General features: G+C 50.2%; 1 protein-coding gene across 1 annotated transcript in view; it reads right to left on the bottom strand.

Moving 5' to 3' along the window:
• TG (thyroglobulin) overlaps positions 1 to 19,448 on the bottom strand; it is a 243,760-nt gene that overhangs the window by 9,450 nt on the left and 214,862 nt on the right. The window contains exons 44-45 of the mRNA XM_065895070.1: positions 11,068 to 11,249; positions 8,874 to 8,981 (exon numbers count right to left, since the gene is read on the bottom strand). Of these exons, the coding sequence (XP_065751142.1) occupies positions 8,874 to 8,981; positions 11,068 to 11,249 (290 nt within the window). The remainder of the gene's footprint in view (positions 1 to 8,873; positions 8,982 to 11,067; positions 11,250 to 19,448) is intronic.

The following is a 19,448-nucleotide window of genomic DNA, read 5'->3' as shown; positions in this document are numbered from 1 at the left end:
GAGGGATTGTTAAATAACTTACAAATAGGAGCTTACCAGTGTACTTCTCTTTGGGCAAATCTAATATGCAAAAGTTCAGATTCTGCCTAGGAATTAATCAAGAAGTAATTATATGCTTTGGCTCGCGTTTTACAAAGAGATTCGCTCAGCAATACTTTAAATAATTCAATCCCACCCCCGGCCCCAGATGAGACACTTACAATATTTCCATAACTCCCTAAAGCCCAGCACAGCTGGATGATATATGGTTTGGCAAATCAGGCGAAGCTTTCAGAGGACTTGCTGGATAAACCTGGACATTTTATTCCCTATATGAGATGTAACAACTGTTGCTCAGAAAAGGCTGAACTTTCCTGGTCCAACACATCTACTCTCACCAGGAAGTTAGATGTTTACCAAGAACCAACTGTGTTCATCACTGACCGGTCTGTGCCAGTAATAGTTCTTCTTGTAAGTATAGAGCTGAATTAACTGCATTACATATCACGTGGATGCCCCACTTTCAAGAAACCAGAAGTGGACATTCACTTGCATTATGGTTATGGGTTTGCACAAATTTCAAAGGGAGAACTCCAAACCACATCTTCCTACTCAAACTTTTGACCCTGCATGAGAAGAATGGCAAGTAAATGCATGTTTGTACGCTTAGAGTGAAAATTAAATGTTTAAGGCATATTCATTAGTCATAAGTTCCCACTTTAATTGATTTTTTTGATTAACTAAATGACCATCATATTGGATAACAGGGTTTCTATTCTACATTCAATTAAAAATCTGGTTTTTAGTGAGTTGTGTTATGAGTGTGAGAGAAAAGACCAAGGTGCGTTCTATATAACCTGTCTTAAAAATCTCCAATGACTTTCCATCATACTCAGATAAAATACTGTCTCTTTGCTTGCCACAGCTTACAAACTCTTATGTGAACTGCAAGACCCTGTCTTTTTTCCCCATATCTCCAACTACTCTCCTCCTCTTCAATAAACTCCAGCTCTCTGTCCGTCTTTATCCTCAAACATGTCAATCCCTTTCCCTTTCTCCTTCCTAGGGCAGTTATCTGAATTTACTTTACATATTTATTTGTGTATTGTCTGTTCTTTGCACCCTAGCCCTAGACCCTCATCAGCCCACCCCCCTGACTACAGTGTTAGTCCCAAGTCCCTTCTCTGTCTTACCAGCTGCTCCATCTCTAGGATCTCCATCTCAGAGAATCTGGGGCAGAGAAGACAGTAATTATTTGTCGAATCAGTGTTGAAGAGGATATATAGCACAAGCCCTTATACGTCATGAATTTGGCTTCAGTCTCAGAAAATGATTTACTTCCATCTTTACTGGGAAATAATCTTGTTAATCACACAGGATGTAGCCAGGCCAATGGACCCAGTTCAAGAATTCAACCACTTAATAGTTGCTTTGGTTTGCTAATTCCAACTAATTCACCAAGACAGTCAAGTAAAAACATAATATTTGGAATCTGGAATGTTAAAGGCCCCTGGAATGCACAGAAACATCTAGAATGCCAATGCAGTGGTGTACAAAATATCTTGAGCCTGGAATTGATGTCTTTGTTTTTCCAGGGTTGGGACAACTTGTGAAGGAGGAACGTTACTGCCTCTTTAGTCATTCTGATAATTTTTCTTCTCAGAACCTTATTTTTCCTAAAAGGAAAATAACCCAAATATTGACTGACCATCTACAACATGCCAAGCATTTAATGTACATTGATCTGAATCTTCACACTGTGAAGGAGAGGTAACTACACCTATTTTCTAGGTGAGGAAACTAAGGTGAAGGAACTTGCTCAAACGTAGACAGCTAACAAACGGAAGAAATGGGATTAACACCCTAGTTGGTTTAACCTCCAAGGATGTGTTCTTTCACTACACTGAACTGCTTTTCCCAAAAGTAAAGACTGGTCCAACAGCCTACATGGAGCCTGGGTAGGTGTTTAATCCCAAGAGCCCTACCCCACTGCCCATTCAAAGTCAAGTCTCATCTCTCTAAGATGCCTCTGCACTGCTGAGACGTGGCAATGACATCTCAGGACTCTGGGGACGAAGGACTTTGGAATAAGGACCTGAACACAGCACATAATTCAAGCGTGATGGCTCGCACACAGCCCCGAGGTGAATTTCCATGGGAAACGATGAACTGGTACCACCCCCAGGAATCTTAAGATGATGGGTCCCCATCTCCCCTCTGAAGTGGCCACAGCAAATCTTTCAGGAGCTAGTACACAAAAACCACTTCTTCTGTGGTTGCTTTCTTCCTGGATCTTGTTCACTCCAACGTGGGTTCTCCCAGCATAAGACATTAAGCAGTATTGGTAGCACTTACTGAGTGCCAACTTTATGCCAGCTAGCTAGCTAGGCTGTTTGCGTGTTTTGTCTTATTTGATCCCGACACACTCCTATAAGTGTACTATTATTAGCTCCAACTACGGATGAGGAAACCAAAGCTCAGAGAGGTCGTCACTTGCCAGAGGCTCAAAGTGAGAGGCAGAGCCAGGATAAGCCCCCTAAGGACAGGCAACGTCAGAGAATACATCAGTGCTCTCTTCTACACTCGCTGGGGCCTGGCTCCTGGAGGGATGGCCACAGGGTCTTGGAGTCCGTGGCTCGTGAGTGGCAGAGGACACAATGTGGGTCCCTCCTAGGAAGACACTTGGGCGAGAGTGTCCTATGGGAGGAGCTGGTTAGAGAGCAAGACATCAACTGTCATCAACAAGACGGCGATGCCGGGACTGGCAGGGAGGGAAGAGTCCCAGCAGAGCGTGGGAGGTGGCACCTAGACACAGCCGGGCAAGAGAGAGAACAGCCACGGCCTCAGACCTAGGAGTGGACAGCAGGCCAGGGTCCTGCCTGGTGCGACCATGGGAGAGAGCCTGCCCGCCTTCCAGGTGAGCTTTGTAACAGAAGAGCCAGATGCTCCTGTTTGTGGTGCACTGTGGTCTGCCCGAGGGTCCGTGGGACCAGGGACAGTACCTGGCGGTGGGGGGATCTTGTGTTGATTCAGGGATAAGATCTGGGAAAGGGGGTCACACCTTCTCTCCAGGTGGTGTTAGTGACAACTCCCGTTTTAAGGGATGCCAGCAGTGCTTACCAACAGAGGACCATTTGGGGCCCCAAGGGACAGTGGCCTTGTCTGGAGACATTTTCAGTGGTCACAACTGGGAAGGTGCTTCTGGTATTGACTGGGCGGAGGCCAGGGTTGCTGCTAAACAGCACAGGTTGCACAGGACAGCCCTCCATGGCAAAGAGTTATCCAGCCTGAAACGTCAACAGCGTCCAAGTTGAGAAACCCTGGATTACAATCGTCACTGAAAATCCCTCTTCATGAAACAGCGGGCTATAGATGGGAGCCATGGAGGAGACTGGCTCAAAATCTCCCCAGTGAGCAGAACTGAGCAAAAGAAAATTGCTAAGTTTTGTCCCCGTGTCAATAGTCTTGGTGAGCAAAGCTGCCAGGCATTGTGGTGTGTACAAACACGTACACACATCCACGAACACACCCTAGATGCAGACACTGCACCCTTGAACCCTTCCAGCAGCCCTGTGGGACATGCACTATTACTCTCCCCTTGGATAGATAAAGATGCATGGAGGCTCAGAGAGGTTAAGCAACTTGTCCAAAGTCGCACAGCTAGCAGGTGGACCTAGCCATGGCAGGCACTCAGAGGCTTTGGGTTGAAGTGGGTGCAATTGAAAGGAAACTGGAGAAAGGGCAGGAGGCAGGGTTTGAATCCAGACTGCCGCTTACTGACTCTGTGACTGGGACATAACTCCAGTCTTCTCTGGGCGTTTGTTTCTTTATCTGTAAAATGAGTTGGATGAAATCATCTTACATAGTCTATGATTCTTTGAATCTGGATCTTAAAATTGCACCTTCTTCTCACACTGCAGATTTTCCTGTTTTTGTCTCCTCCCCCATCCATTACACTTATTCTTTCCTCACAAAAGTTGGCCCTCAATTTCAGAGATGCAAATCTCATCTACATAATCCAGGTGAGCATGCAATGCTGTGATCAATTAACAAGAGTCTGCGAGAAAGTGGTAATTTATTGTGTTTTGTTCACTAGCTATGCCAGGAAGGCTAATATATGCTCACAGACAGATGGCTGAAACCATAAGGCACGCGCATATATTTTAAGTCTGTAGATTTCAGCCAGAAATAAACAAGAGTGTGACAGCTCCAGGGCAGAGTGAGAGAGATGTCTTTTCGAGCAGAAAAGATAAACTTGCCAACAATTAAATGGGTTAGTTTCTATGATTCATTCATTGATTCAAGTATCTACTATATAGATGGCACCATATTATGGTCGTGGTGGGGAGAGATGATACATGCCCGGAAAGATATCAAGAACGTGTTCTGATGGACAAGAATAATGAGACACTCTTACCGTTTTCTGTTTGCCGGGTCCTGTTCCATACACAAATCATCACAATAAGCCCCTGAAGTAGGTACGATTATTCTTCTTCCAATTTTCAGTTGAAGAAACTGTCACCAAGGAGGTTAAGTGACTCACCTTAGGTCCCTGAGCTAATAAGCGTCAAGATGGGTTTCTAACGAGGCAGTTGGCCCAGAGTCGCTGCTCTACCCAGGACACTTTCTGCCTTTGTACAGTTGGCAACATCTCTGCCTGTCAAATGTTTCAGTGGTTCTGAGTGTCTCTTTCCTCCCAAACTGATAAAATGTCAGAGTCAGAAGGTGTCTGAGAGGTGACTGAGCCCAGACATTTTTCATATCTCTGTAAACTGAATGACCTTGAAATTTTAATTGAAGCTCAGTTATGAAGTACAGAGAAAGGGGCTGGGAAGCTCGGACCCTCCATCTCGCTCTCCTTCTCCCCCGGGTCCACAGAGCCCAGTGAAGAATCACTACTCCTGACCTGTCCCACCTCCTTACTCCCATTTTGCAGATAGCAAAACCGAGCCCCAAGGAGCCTGTAAACTAGAGTGGAAGAGACCCTTTCCCACCTGTCAACTGAGGTAGTTGGATCAGCTTCTGTCCTTCAGCATGATTTCCTGAGCACCTACTATGCCTCCTCTGTGCCAGGAGGGTCTCTAGGCCCTGAGGTGACCCGGGAGGCACTTTGTGTGGTTCTGACGCATGGGTGTGGCTTCCTTTCAAGGAGGGTTCCGTGGATCCGCGCAGTGGCGTCCTGTCTGTGGGTTCCCAGAGGGGCGTGAGGATGCTTTTCAGCAACAGAGAAACCCAAACTGGCCACAAGAGACTGAGGGTGTGGTTTGGATCCCGTTCAAGGGCTGCTCCTCTGGGAACCACCCTGATCCCAGGTCCAGAACAGCTTGCTTTGCACCCTTGCCCCTCGGGAGCCTCCCCAGCAGGGCTGTCATGTTAGAGAGAAGCGTGGTGCTTTGCGTTGAACTCTGTCCCCCTTAAAAGATATGTCGGAGCCCTGACCTCTAGGACCTCAGAATATGACCTTCTTTGGGAATAGGGTATTTGCAGAGATAACCAAGTTAAAATGAGGTCATTGCGGTGGGTCTTAATCCAGTCTGACTGGTGTCCTTATAAAAAGGAGAAATTTGCACACAGACACACAGTGGAAAGGTGTTGTCTACAAGCCAAGGAATGCCTGAGGCCTCCAGAAGCTGGGGCGTGGGGTGCCTGGAGCAGATCGTCCTCTAGAGCCTCCAGAGGGAGCGCGGCTGTGCCGACACCTCGATTTCAGACTCCCGGCCTCCATAGTGGTGAGACGATACCTGTTGCTCTAAACCCACCAGGGTATGGTACTCTGTTACAGCAGCCCTAGGAACCAAATACAGGTGGGCTCAAAGCATTACTGATGCTGGTTGGAATCATATGGATCCTTTTGCTACGTTATGTTTTGATTGTTTTTGTCCTCATATAACAGGTGCAGTTCTTAGTTTTTTGCCACTTGGAACTTTTGGAGCTCCAAGCTGTACGCACGCATTGAAGGCTTCTGATGGACTTGCTGCAGGGGTATCGCGGCTTCTGCTACAATCTCTGCCTTCAGAGAAGGGAAGGTGGAGAACCAGATCGAAGAACTCGCGCTCTGGGTGTGAACTCCTGAGAGCCCTGGCATTGGGGAGGTGCTGCCAGAGCACTCCACGAATGGCTTCCCACGCCTGGCCTCCCTGGATGTGGCCTGGCCTCCCTGGATGTGGCCTGGCCTCCCTGGATGTGGTCTGGCCTCCTGGACGTGGTGGCCATGGGATTATGAGACCGCCTTTCATCTCTGTCCAATCCCTCGGCTCTTCTCACCGTTCCCTCTCTCCCGAATGCCTTCTCACCAGAGCCCTGGCCTGGCATTTACTTCCCTTCCCACAACCTGGAGGCAGTTGCTTGAATCTAGGAAGTAAATCAAGTTGGAATTATAAACAGTTCTAAGCAGAGAGACCGCGTATTTTAGTGGAAAGAGAATTCTGGGGCTCAGAGAAGCTACGAGTAGGTCACTGCTCTATAACCAACGGCTGCTTGTCCTTGGGGAAATCACGTGGAACTTCTTGAACCTCAGACTCTTTATCTGTAACACAGAGATGCTCTTTCCAACACCGCTGGCCTCACAAAGATGGGTGTTCCGTGAAGTGTTATAAATTGACTAACCCGTTGGGGGAAACCAGGTAACGAGTGCTTGTTTAGGAAAACTAGAATGTTTGGGGGCCTGTATTAGTTTCTCATAGCTCCTGTAACAAATTACCACAAACTTTCATGACTTTATAGCAACAGAAATTTACTGTCTCACAGTTCTGGAGACCAGGAGTCCAAAACCGGTTTCACTGAGCCAAACTCCAGGTGTGGGCAGGGCCAGGCCCCCTCTGGAGGCTCTAGGGAAGAAGCCACTCCTCTTTCTTCCAGCTCTGGTGGGTGCTAGCATTTCTTGCTTGTGGGTGCATCACTCCAATCTCTGCCTCTGTGGTCACGTTGCCTCCTCTTCTATGTGTAGCAAATCTCTCTCTGCTCTCTCTTATAAGGACACTTGTGAATGCATTTAGGACCCACTGGGATAATTCAGGATAGCTTTCCCACGTCAAGATCCCTAACTTAATCACATCTGCAGGACCCCTTTTCCTTATAAGGGAACATTTACAGATCTCAGGGGTTAGGACCTGGTATCTTCAGGTGACCATTGTTCAACCTACTATAGGGATGTTGCCAATTATAATAAGAAATCGTGTATGGTTGTAAGACGTCCCTTGATGCTGGTGCAAAGCAACACAGGTTAGAGAGGGATAATTTATAATCCAGGTATTATTAACACCAACTCGGTGAGAGGAAACCATTAGCCTCATTTTGTAGATGAGGAAACTGAGGATCAGAGAGGCAAAGGAGCCTGCCTAAGGCTGCACAGCTGGCTAGTAGTGGAGCTCATCCTTCAGCTCTAAAGTTCACTTTCGGGACTTCCCTGGTGGCGCTGTGGTTAAGAATCCACCTGCCGATGCAGGAGACACGGGTTCGATCCCTGGTCTGGGAAGATCCCACATGCCGCAGAGCAACTAAGCCCGTGCACCACAGCTACTGAGCCTGTGCTCTAGAGCCCATGAGCCACAACTACTGGGCCCACGTGCTGCAACTACTGAAGCCCGTGCGCTCTAGGGCCTGCGTGCTGCAACTACTGAGCCCGTGCGCTGCAACTACTGAACCCCACAGGCCTAGAGCCCGTGCTCCGCAATAAGAGGAGCCACCACAATGAGAAGCCTGCGCACTGCAACGAAGAGTAGCCCCCGCTCACCGCAACTAGAGAAAGTCCACACGTAGCAACGAAGACCCAACACAGCCCCCCAAAAAAGTTGACTTTCTTACACTCAGTAACAGACCATGGACATGGGCGATGGATGTCCTTGCTCCATGTGTCCTTGCTTCATACTCTCGTATGAGATGAAGCAACACACTCTGGCATCTTGTGACACCTGACCCGCTGACATTCTGTTACCAAAGGAGCTCCAATGTGAAGTGGCTCATCTGATGTAATTTGTGGGAATCACATCAGATTATGTGGGAAGTTACTGGCCCAGCACTGGAGGGATTTGGGGTTCTCCAGCACAGGTGAAGAGCTCAGGACTGTAAGGTCATGAAGAAGTAGAAAACGCGGCCTCACAGTCCTCCCTCCAACGCCCTGGAAACCTTGCGCCCCAGCGACACACGTGGCTTTGCCCTCCCACTGGCCGAGACCAAATATGCCTTATGACACCACTCCTCTCTGTTCCTTTGTTTAGCTGATGGCGCTATGAAAACCGAACCTTTGTTCTTTTCTTCTTTACTTTTCAATTCTTTTCTTTGGCTTCCGGGAAACTAGGATCACATCCTGGGCCCACTGGTCGCCGCTTCCTTTATCACTGGTTTTCTTTTGCTTGTGTCTCTTATTTTTCTTTTCCATTTTGATAATTTTATTGCACTTGAGACTTTTATTACAAGATACATTGAACTTATTCTGGAAGTTAGAAGGGTATATAAATTAGGGGTAAATAAAACTCCTTTTGTTGCAAAAGAAATCTTTTTATACTTTGGAAGGTCATCTTCTTAAATTAAGTTGAGTGTTCAGTTTTTAGAGACATAAACAGGTAGGATTAATAAAGATGGCTCCTCCCCCCAAGCCAGGTCAGTCAACGAATGTCTGATGTTGCAATTCCAAACTGCTTCTTATATCTTTTCTTTTACTTGCTCTTCCTACAAGGCTGTGAGATAAAGTGGTGATTACTATTCCACCCATTTTTCAGATGATAAAACTGAGACTCAGAAAAGTTAAGTGACGCGTCCCATGTCATTGAACCAGGACTTGTATGATGGTCCTGCCTTCTTTTCTCTGCCGCCCTGTGGATCACAGAAGTGACAGGGACCCTCCGCCAGATTCTCTTTGTGTGCCAACACCCGCTGTGGCCACGCAGCCACCTTACCTGCTGTGGCCGTAGCTTTCAGGAGCGTGATACATGAAGACGTTTCCTTGGGCTCTCCTTGCCCAGTGTCTGGCCATGTCGATCACAGGACAGATGATAAAGTAGTCCCTGGTGAGAGGAGGACAGCGGATGGGGTCTAGCTATGCACAGCTCTATGGACAACAGTGCCGGGTAAAGGCTTCTCCCAGGCAAGGGACCTGGGCCACCAGCCAGCCCCTCTGCATAGGCCTGCAGAGAACACCCCCCGCCCCTCCTCACACCCTCCAGCTTTCCTCTCGCCCCTGCTGGCCCCCCTGCTGGCGCATGGTCCAGCCTGCTTCATGGAGGGCCACGATCACACACTATGTCCATACGATGCATCGCAGGGTCAAGAGTCCCATGGGACAAACATCTTCCCAGGACATCAATTTTACTCAAAGACTTGGGAGCAAAACATTTTATGTTAAAATAAATATAATATACTATGAAGCTGAACATAAAATAATTGTGCATTCTGAAGGAAGATGGAGACCTCAGGGACGTTTCAGGTTATGACACCTTTAGACCAGTGGCTCTCAGCTGGGATGCCTCCACGCTCCAGAAGACGTTTGGCAATGTCTGGGGGACACTTTTGGTTGTCACAGCTGGGAGTGGAAGGTTCCACCCTGGCAGCGCTGTGGATGGACCTTGCCGAGGAGACTGGGGGCAGGGAGGCCCATGGAGGCTGCTGCCTCAGTCTGGCCAGGAGAGAATGAGGACCTGGCCTAAGGGAGGAACAGAGTCCACCTCCTCAGTGAAGCCTTTTTTGGTTACCTGCCCTCCTTCAGGCCTCTGCTCTTGCCCCTGTTCACAGACTGTCCTCAAACACAGTTACAGGCAAAGCTGGGGCAAGAATGAACATAGGTTTCTGAACTCTAGCCCTGAGCTCTTTCTACAACATTGATCTAAGCCAGTCCCGACTTGGCTGTGAGCCTCTCAGGGTCCAGGATTTGGACATCTGTGAGTTCTTCAGGTCCAGTCTGGGGCTGGGCCTCCAGGAATAGGTGTTGGCTATTTTGTTCAAAGCTGAGCTCTCTACTAGAAGGAAAATTAGAGCCTTCCTGTCCCCAAGATGCCAGGGGGTGGCACAAAGCTTTATTCTGAGCTAGTGAGCCTCCGATTGGAAACCACAGGCCCCTGGGAGGAATGACCAAGCAGGACAGTGGGCCTCAACATCCGAGTCAAGCTCAGCAGGGCCTCTGAGCCTCGACAGTGGCTCTGTCCCCGGCGACAGTGAGCAAGGGCCAGTGTGGACCTCCCTCCCCGAGGACAGGAAAGAAGTTACAAGATGCGGAAACCACCTGACCACGCTCTCCCGGCTTGGAGGGGGGCCTGTCAGGGAAACAGAACATGTCAAGCGGCCCGTGAGGAACTCAAAGGTGACACGAGAGCTGGAGTCCCCACTGCGGTCTCATCCCAGGGGGCTCTGCAGGCAGAGAGAACTGGAATCCTGGCTATCTCTTGACGGTGCTGAGAGGGACATTCTGGGGACGGCAGAGCCTGTGATGGGTGCAGGCACCCACTAACCCCTCTTGGGTTGGGGGACCTGGGCGGACTTTCCCAGGGAAGGAAGCTCGAAGCAGTGGACTTGAGCAACAAGACGCATAAGCAGTGAGTGCAGAAACAGCACTCCCCACCCCCGGGAAGGGGATGTACGGCGTCAGGAGCCCCGGGTCTTCTGTTCTGGGTGTGACATCAGGCACAAGCCTTCCCCTGTCTAGGCCTCCATTTCCTGTGGAAGGTGAACTCTGGCCGCCCAGCAGAGTCACCTGGGGGAGGCTTGAAAACTACCGATGCTTACGAGGCCTGGGCTCTAGCCACCCTTGGAGCTCTCCTCGCGCTGTTCTCAAGGGCAGCAGGGGTCCAGGTACTGGGCTGGAGGTGGGGCCCTCTCTGCTGGACTGCCCCCCGCCCGCTCTCCATCTACACAAGCTGAGCGCAGCTTCTCGGTTCGGGGCATATGCAAGCAGGCACCCTCTGACGGCGCGCGCGCACCACGGAGGGGAGGGGTGGGTCACCCCTCGTGTAGCCCACTGGCGGGCAGGCAGCCCGCGCTGTGGACTGAACGACCGACACAGATGAAGCAGCGGCACCAGGCCCCGGTCCTCCCGGAGGATCTGGGCATCCCCACGGCCTCGGGGAGGCGGAGGCATGACGGTGCGCCCAGGCGGCTCACCTCGCGGCCGCCTCTAGGGCGCGGGAGAAGGCGGCGTAGTCATCCGCGTGGTGCTCCAGGGAGTAGTACCATGTCGCCGCAGCCTGCACGCGCTCGTCCGCCGCCTCGCCGCCCAGAGAATTCTGCAGCGCCTGGTAAAAGGCTGTTTTGCTACTGGTCCGGCCTTGACTTTCCTCAAATTGCTTAAAAGAAAATATACGGAAAATCCCCAGTCAGATTCTGAAAGGCCCGACTGAGCATAGCTCAAGCCCTTGGTCTAGAATTTTCTCTCTCAGAGGCAGTGGAAGCCGGCGAGAAGTGCGTGGGAGCTGGAGCCGGACTGCCTGGTGGAAATCCCAGCTCTGCCCTTTTCCAGCTGTGTGGCCTTAAACAAGCACCTGTACCCCTCTGTGCCTGCCTGAAGGTGGACACAGTGGAGCCCCCAAGCAGGGTGGCGGTGAGGGTTAAAAGGGTTCAAACACGTGAAGCGCTGAAAATGGCGCCTGGTGCCTAGTAAGTGCTCACTGAACACAAGCCTTTGTTGCAGGCTGATCACAGGTCTCACGTGGCTCGTGCACTTGGCTCTCAGCCAGCTTGTCACCTGGTTTTGTTAGGAGAGCCAACTTCAGTCAGCATTCACTGACTCAAGCATTCAACGTAGAGACAGGGCGCCTGTACCCTTTTCTACTGATAGACACACTCTTGGTCCAGGGCCAGCGGCTTGCTAGGCCTGGGAAACAGCCCTGAACACGCTAATCAAGCTCCCTGCTCTCAAGGGCCTTGCATTCTAGTGGGTGGAGACGGAATATAAGCCAAGAGTTGTGCAGTTCATCTGGGACAGGTGCTATGAAGAGAAACGGAGCAGGGTGAAGGGATGGGGCAGGGCTGTTTTATATAGGATGGGCAGGGAAGGCAGGGAGCTCTGTGGGATGTGTGTCCAGATGGAGATAATTCTTTCTCCCTCCCTCCCTCCCTCCTTTCATTCCTTCCTTCTTTCCTCCTTTTTCTTTCTTCCTCAGTCTCTTTTTTCTCTCTTCTTTTTTAAGATTTATTTTTAAATCGAGGTAACATTGGCTGATGACATTATATAAGTTTGATGTGTCCAACATTCCATTCCTACTTCTGTGTACCCTACAGCACACTCACCACCAAAGGTTCAGTTTCCGTCTGGTCACACACACTTGAGTCAGTAAATGAAACTGAAGTTAATCCCTTTTACCCATTTTGCCCTCGCCCCAACCCTCCTGCCCTGGTCACCACTACTCTGTAGCTACGTGTTTATTTTTGCTTGGTTTGGTTTGTTCATTTGTTTGTTTCCCATATGAGTGAAATCATATGGTATTTGTCTTCCTCCTCCCCCTTCCTTCCTTTCTTATCCTGTCTGCCTGGGAGAGTCTGGGGAGGCCATGTCATCCCCTCAGGACTCAGTTCCCTCATTTCTGAAGACGAGGGGTGGGGAGGGAGTATCAGTGACGCAGCTCTGGTGTCGGAGATCCAGACCCCTCGGCCCTTGTACGGTCCTAGGATGTGTGTTTACATATTTCTAGGCTCTTATTTCAACACTGACATGTGCTTATCGGGATATCCTGACATGTTTAAATTGTTTTTCTAAACATTACCAAGTACACAGGAACTGTGATTAGAATTCAAGGAGTGGGTATGATCAGTAAGTGACCCCTTCCGTCCGAGACACTCTTTCAGCACATCCTGGGGTTCTGGGTTGGACTGCCTTCAGCCTGGCTCACCAAGAGGCTGGACCAGTGGCTGGAATCACTGATCAGAGGCACGTCTGCTGGTGGCCACACACCAGCTTCAGGAGGGATGAGGAAAGGAGACAGGGAGAGGTGTGCAAAAAGGGCTTCATTTGAATTCTATCTATATTCTATCTATCTATCGTCGTTATCTATCTATAACGGGTTATTCCTTGGAAAAAGATCTGAAACAAATGTGGCAAAATATTAATATCTGTTAAATCTGAATAGTGATGTTTCTTATATCAGTGTTTTTTTATATCAAATATTTCTGACCATGATCTATAATAAAAAAGACATTTTATACATGCAGAATTCACACACACACACTCACCGTCAATGCCTGTAGTAACGTTCACGAATAACATTCATACTCATTGCTGTTGACACACATGATAAATCTGAGAGTTTCCATTCTATTCTAGTCTAGCCTAATCTAGTCTATTCAAAAATGCCTGCCTCAAATCTACTTAATTGACTTCACAGCCTACTAATAGTTTAGGGGGAAACCTGCATTATGTTATTCCCTGTTATTTTCTGAGTTTTTGGAATATTTTATCACAAAAATTATATTAGTCACCATTCGCATAACTCCAATTATTGCCAAACATTTAGCATGTGTATTTCACTGAGGTATCAAAAGCACCATATGAGTTGGGCAGTTGCATAGAATCATTGCCAAATTCCAGTGAAACCCGCATCTAAGGGGCTTAGCACAGCTCTGGGCACACATGGTCAGTAGCGGAGAGCGCTTACTCTTGCCCTGTCCCAGGCGCAGGCAGGGGCCCCTGGGGTGCTTCAAGATGCTGCGCTGAATCCCCAGGTGCTGTTATTGTCAGTTTAACGCCTAGTGTTCCAGAACTACGAAGCAGCAGAGGGGCACGCAGGGCTCTAGCGGGTGCCCAGGAAATAAGTGTTGGACAAATGAATGGAAGAGACACTGACCTTCACAGAGATAACACAGGTGAGGCTGCAAGTCCAAAGTAAAACCTCCTAGATTCAAATCCCAGAGCTGGAAAGACCTGGGCTTGGATGCCAGCTTTGCTACGTATTAGTTATGTGACCTTGGGCAACTTACTGAATCCCTCTCTGCCTTTGTTTTCTCCTCTGTACAATGGGCACAATAATATCACCCTCTTCATAAAACTGCCCTGAGGTTAAATGAGATGACACCTACACACTCTTAGCATGATGTCGGCGGCTAGGTGTCTGCGGCTCGGCTGGCCCAGGGGAGCCCATGCTTTAGAGCCAGGCCTGATCCAGGCTGGTCCTGCTGGCTGTGGGTCCAGATCCTTGGGAACTCCTCTTCCGGATCACTGCTAGAAAACGACTGACCTCACCCAAAGGACAGAGCCTCCTTCACGGGTGCTGCGGAAACTCTTTCCATAACATGCACCTTTTAGGAGCAGCAGGGCACCAAGCCCTGGGCCTTGCTAGAAGTACCTCCAACAATCTGAACAATTCCATGGCTAGAATGCTAAAGGGAGGGGCCCAGGTTCTGCTTCCACAAGATTGCGATTCGTTTCCCATTCTGAGGGGATCTGAGCCCCTGAGACAAGCTGGGCCGTGGCTGCATCCACAGTCAGTATTTTGAAGAGACGGCTGGAGTGCGGATCTGAGCCCCCGGGGGGCGCGTGGGGATGCGAAGGGGCCCGTTTTCAGGAAGACCCGGGTCTCTTCCTTCTTGTCGAGGACAGAAGCGCAGATGCTGTTGCTGGTTTAATTAGAGAGGCAGCGGGAGGGATGTGGCTACCACGTGACTGCCAAGCCAGGGCCGAAGCCACAAGCTGTAATGACAGGCAAGACGTGCCTCAGAGGTGGGTTTGCTGGGCCTGGTCTCATTAAGGGCCACCAAGAATTGGCACAGGTGCGGTGCGCAGTTTTAAAGGACCGCCTTTAACACCTCCCGTAGAAAAGTTAGAGCCCTGGGAAACATTTAGCGACTGTGGAGGGTTCCACAGTCACCTTGGACGCCTGTGACCTAGGGGACTGAGCGTGGGGTTCGGACCTGGCTCCGCAGGCAACCTCAGAAGACTCATTGCTGGTCAGTGAGTTCGTTCACTGAATACCCCTCTCTGTGCCTGGGGCTGATGTTAGAATCAAAAGAAAATTAATTATTATCAAATGGGTGACAGTAGATATTACTTCTCTCTCCCCTCTGGTTAGTAAATTATTAAAAGTAGGTGTCCTTGTGATCACCCCAAGTTTGAGGAACAGGATGACAGCCACGTTGCTGCAGGGTCTTTATCTTCAAGTCACTGTTCAGTCAACAAACTTCTGTCAAGCGCCTGCATGTGCCAGGAGCAGCTCCAGGCATCTGGGGTACATCGGGGAACCGTACAGCCCATGTTCTTGGCCCTTTGGGGGCTTTTAGTCGAGTTCGGGGGAGGGATGGCACAGGACAAATCTTTGTAACAGAGGAGGTTCGGTGGTGATCACTATGGCACAAGTGAACAAGCAGGGTTGGGGAGAGCACAGGGTGCTGGCTGGTGAGGGTTGAAATCGTAAATGGGCTCATGAGATGGGCCTCGGACCTTGTGGAGGACAGCAGAGCTGAGACTGGAGGGAAGCGGGTGTTGGGTGTGGGCTCTGCAGGGCCCCAGGAGGGAGCCCAGGAGCTGCTGCTTCTTACTGCCTCTCTTCTGCCATGTGGGTCCCACGAGGCTGCTCGGAACCCCAAGGTGATCCTCAGAGCTCTCCATACACCCACACCATCCTCTACTCTCAGGGACTCTTTCCGAATCCCCTCCCTCTTCTTGGACCAAGGGACACTCCTTCCCTCTGAGGCTGATGCCTCACTGCCCGGCGCTCTAGGGACACTCCCCTCTGCTTGTTCAGCGACATCACTGGGTAAATCTCCCCGCTCTTAGAACATGCGATGTGCAACTCTCCGTGACTCCTACCGCCACCCCGAGCGAAATGCCAGCCAAGGTGTCTGTCTGCCCACCTCCGCGTTCCCAGCACAGGGAGTTCACCCCTCACCCCACAGCTACCTGGCCCCTCGACTCCCCCACCTCCATGCTTGCCAAGGTCGCTGATGGTCAGCGCCAGTGCCGGCGCAGCTCACCATCCCAGCCTGGGGCTCTTTCTTGCCTGGACTTGGTGACCCTCCCCATCTCCTTTTCCATAAAATTCTCCATCTCGGGCTCATTTCTGAACCTCCCCGCCACCTGGCTGTCTTGCCCACTTTAAATGCTGATGTCGCCACCCCCCCCCCCCAGTTGCCACCCCTGCCCTTTCGCATCCCCTTCTGTCCACACATGCTCATGAGGTGGTACCATTTCCTCCCTTTGTTTCGACAGTGATCTTTAAGTTGACGATTCCTAAATCTCTCTCCAGCCTATGTGTGCTTCCTCACCTCCAGAACCTTCTTCCCCTCCTATTTTCCCAAGCTCAGTGATGAAGACCAGTGCCCAGTGACCTGATTAGAAAAGAGATGTTTCCAGACTCCTCCCACTTCCTCATCTTCCCCAGTGCTCTGCTGTACCACGGTCCTGTTGAGTTTCCTCCTGAGGACATCTCAACACACTCCTCCTGTCCACTCCTACTGCCCCATCGGGGCTCCTTCCCTCCTCCTCTCCTTCCCACCCTGGGACAGAAGCACTGACAATGTTCTCTGGGGAGTGGGGACCGCAGGAGGAGTGCTTTGTACATGGAAGATAGTTAATTAACTTTCGTGCATTGATTACTCTTGATGTTATGCAAAATAGCTATGACTTCGTAAGTTTGAGAAGAGAGAGACCTGGGGCAGCATCTCCAAAGGCAATTGGGTGAACTCTGAAAGGATGAATGAATGAACAAATGCCCCCAGAATTCTCTAGAGCTCTGAGGTAGGTGGAGACACAAATACTCTTTCATTTAATGGGCATAAATGAAAGACATACTGTTGGCCAGCAACTGAGGATTTGAAATGAACATGACACAGATCTTGCCATGGGACAGCCTGGTAAGGTCGCAGAGGTAATGTGGTAATGAACGAAGTGGTCATGAAACCTGGCTGAGGGTTGGTGTCCAGTGGAGATGGAGGTAAAGTGGAAAGAGGGTGAGTTTGGGAAGCACATGACCACTTCCTTACTCTCCCCTCAGCCTACTCCGATCAGTCAGGCCTTCCACTAACCCCACTGAAATGGCCCTTACCAAGGGCGCCCAGGACCTACATTCTGTCAGGTCCAGGGGTCAGATCTCTGCACTCAACTCACACCACTTCCAATGACATTGTACACTTGACCTCGGCTTCCTTTCAGAAAAACGTTCTTTTCTTGGCTTTCTGTGACATCATAGTTTCCTGGTTTTCCTCCAAATCGATATCTATAGCTCTGAACTCTTTCTTGAACTCCCAACTCATCTACTCAGCTGCCAATCTAAGATATATCCCAAATCTGGGCAATTCTCACCATTACCACGTCTTTAACCTTCATTTAACATGGCAGCTTGCTCCCTGGACCTTGCAATGGACCTCAGTCTGGTCTCTACTTCCTTTGTTACCCTTCCATAGTCAATTTTCCATAGAGCTGCCAGAATGCTCTTTAAAAAGATGAATCAGCATAGTTGATTTACAATGTTGTATCTGTATGGTAAAACTATTTTAAAAAATAATAATAAAGTGAATTTTCCTGATTACTAAAGAAAAAAGAAAAAAAAAGATGAATCAGATCATTTTCTAACTTAAAACTTTCTGATAACTGCCCCCTGCAAGTAGAATAAGTCACTTTTCTGATGACCTAACAGGTCCCTGCAACACATCTGCCTTCCTCTCCTACTGCTTCCTCCATCATCCACTGGGTTTCCCAGCACCTGGCCTTCTGTGTCCCCCAAACCAGCTCTGCCTCAGCCCTTTGCACTGGCCCCTCGCCTCACTCGCCCCACAGCTGGTCCTTCTCATCACTGAGAACCAGAAACCACCTCCCTGAACTCTGTACAAAAGTGCTTTCCCCCGTTGCATCACTTCCTCTCCCGTTACACTTTCCTTCAGAGCACTCTTCAAGATCTGAAACTCTTACTTTCTCTGCTTACGCATCCCTGTCTGTGTCCTCTCCCGAGAAGAGAAACTCCATGAGCCAGGAGCCTTATCTGTTCAGGTTACAACTTTCCCCCCCAGCCTGGAGGAGAGCCCTCAATGAGTATGTGTTGGCTGCATGCACGAATCAGCTCGGGACCGTTCCCGCCCCGACCACCGGGTGTGGATGTGACGGGACAATGGGTCAATCTCTCCACCATCCAGCAGGCCCGGTGTCCAGACCCCACCATCATTGCAGGGGCACACAATAAAACGTTCCTTTTAATTTAAAATCAGAAGAAAAAATAAATATGATAATAATGGATATATAAGAATGAATCCAGTCTAATTCATCTTTTACCTGCACAGTCAGAAAATACTTTTACTCTTCTGGGGGGACAAGTCAACCCCGCCAATCCCTGGCTTCCTCTGCACTCAGAATGATAACCCCAAGCATCAGGGCCGGGGACACTTAGACAAGGTGCCGTGTGTGCGTGACCACTCTGAGGGCCAGGTGGCTACAGCGCTGGCGTGGAGGGGTCCCAGCGTGGTGCCCAGGGCTTGGGTACTGTCTCCTTCACCTAGAAGTCCTCTCATAACTGCAGGGCTGGTCACCCTGTGCCCATTCAAAGCCTAAAGAGAAGGCAGCTCCAACTGGTTAGGAAACCTGCCGGAATTGCATGGCTAAAGCAAGGAATTGTGACCCATTTTTCTGATTCCAGGTCCTGGGCTCTCCAGAGAGCCTCACGAGGCCCGGGGTTGGGATCCTCGAACCACCCGACCCCAAAGGGCTGCGGAATTCGGTGCAGCAGCCCCTCTCCGCAGGAAATCCATGTACTTCCCTGGGACTCCTGTACCGTCCTCTGCTATAATCTGTCACCAACGGCTTGATTTTCCCAGGCTGGAGCTCGTGCCAGCGCCTGGGGCTGCCAGGTGCCACTTTCCAACTCTCAGGCGGGCTGCCCTCCCCCTCCCTACTCTCCGCAGGGCCCCCATCCCACCTGCTCCTGGATGAGGCCAACTCCCGGCCAAGCTCAGGGGCACCTCAGCGGCAGCGATTCTGATTTTTCTCGCCTTCCTTGGAGATGGCTGTGCTTTGGAGGAGAAGGCAGAGCATCGCCTCTTGGAACAAATCTGCTTTTGATCATGCAAATTAATGCCCGGTTAATGTAGGCAGACTGTCAGTTTCACCAGTTAGGGGGAGAGAGAGAGAGAGAGGGAGGGAGGGAGAGAGAAGAGAGGGAAAAATCCCCACCATGGCAACTGATGAAGAATTTCAACAGAAAGCTGCTACTTCAGAAAATAAGATCGTTCTCTGCGAACAGAGCCTTTCCAGGCATCTCAGGCAGCGCTGATGTTCCGCGGGTATGTGGTTAACTTTGCTGGTATCATTAAGACTCCTTGGGTGGGCCATAGATGGCTTGGGATGGTAAGTGGGTGAGGGTGTTCACGTGGAATCTCTGGAAGCCCTACCCAACCTCTTTGGGCTGCGGGAATTTAGTGGGTCTCCGCTGATGTGATGGACGCGTGAGTCCGGGGGCTCACTTGGGGTGGGAGGGACGTCTGCCCCTCCTGCGGCTTCCCCCAGGGAGCTGGGTGGTGTGTGTTTGTGGGCTGGGCTCCGGATGGCACTGATGCAGGGTGGCATGAGGAGA

The sequence above is a fragment of the Phocoena phocoena genome, chromosome 17, assembly GCF_963924675.1.
Source record: "Phocoena phocoena chromosome 17, mPhoPho1.1, whole genome shotgun sequence".
In the NCBI taxonomy this organism is placed as follows: Eukaryota; Metazoa; Chordata; class Mammalia; order Artiodactyla; family Phocoenidae; genus Phocoena; species Phocoena phocoena.
Note: the sequence above shows the minus strand (reverse complement) of the source record. Positions and strands in the feature narration are given on the sequence as shown.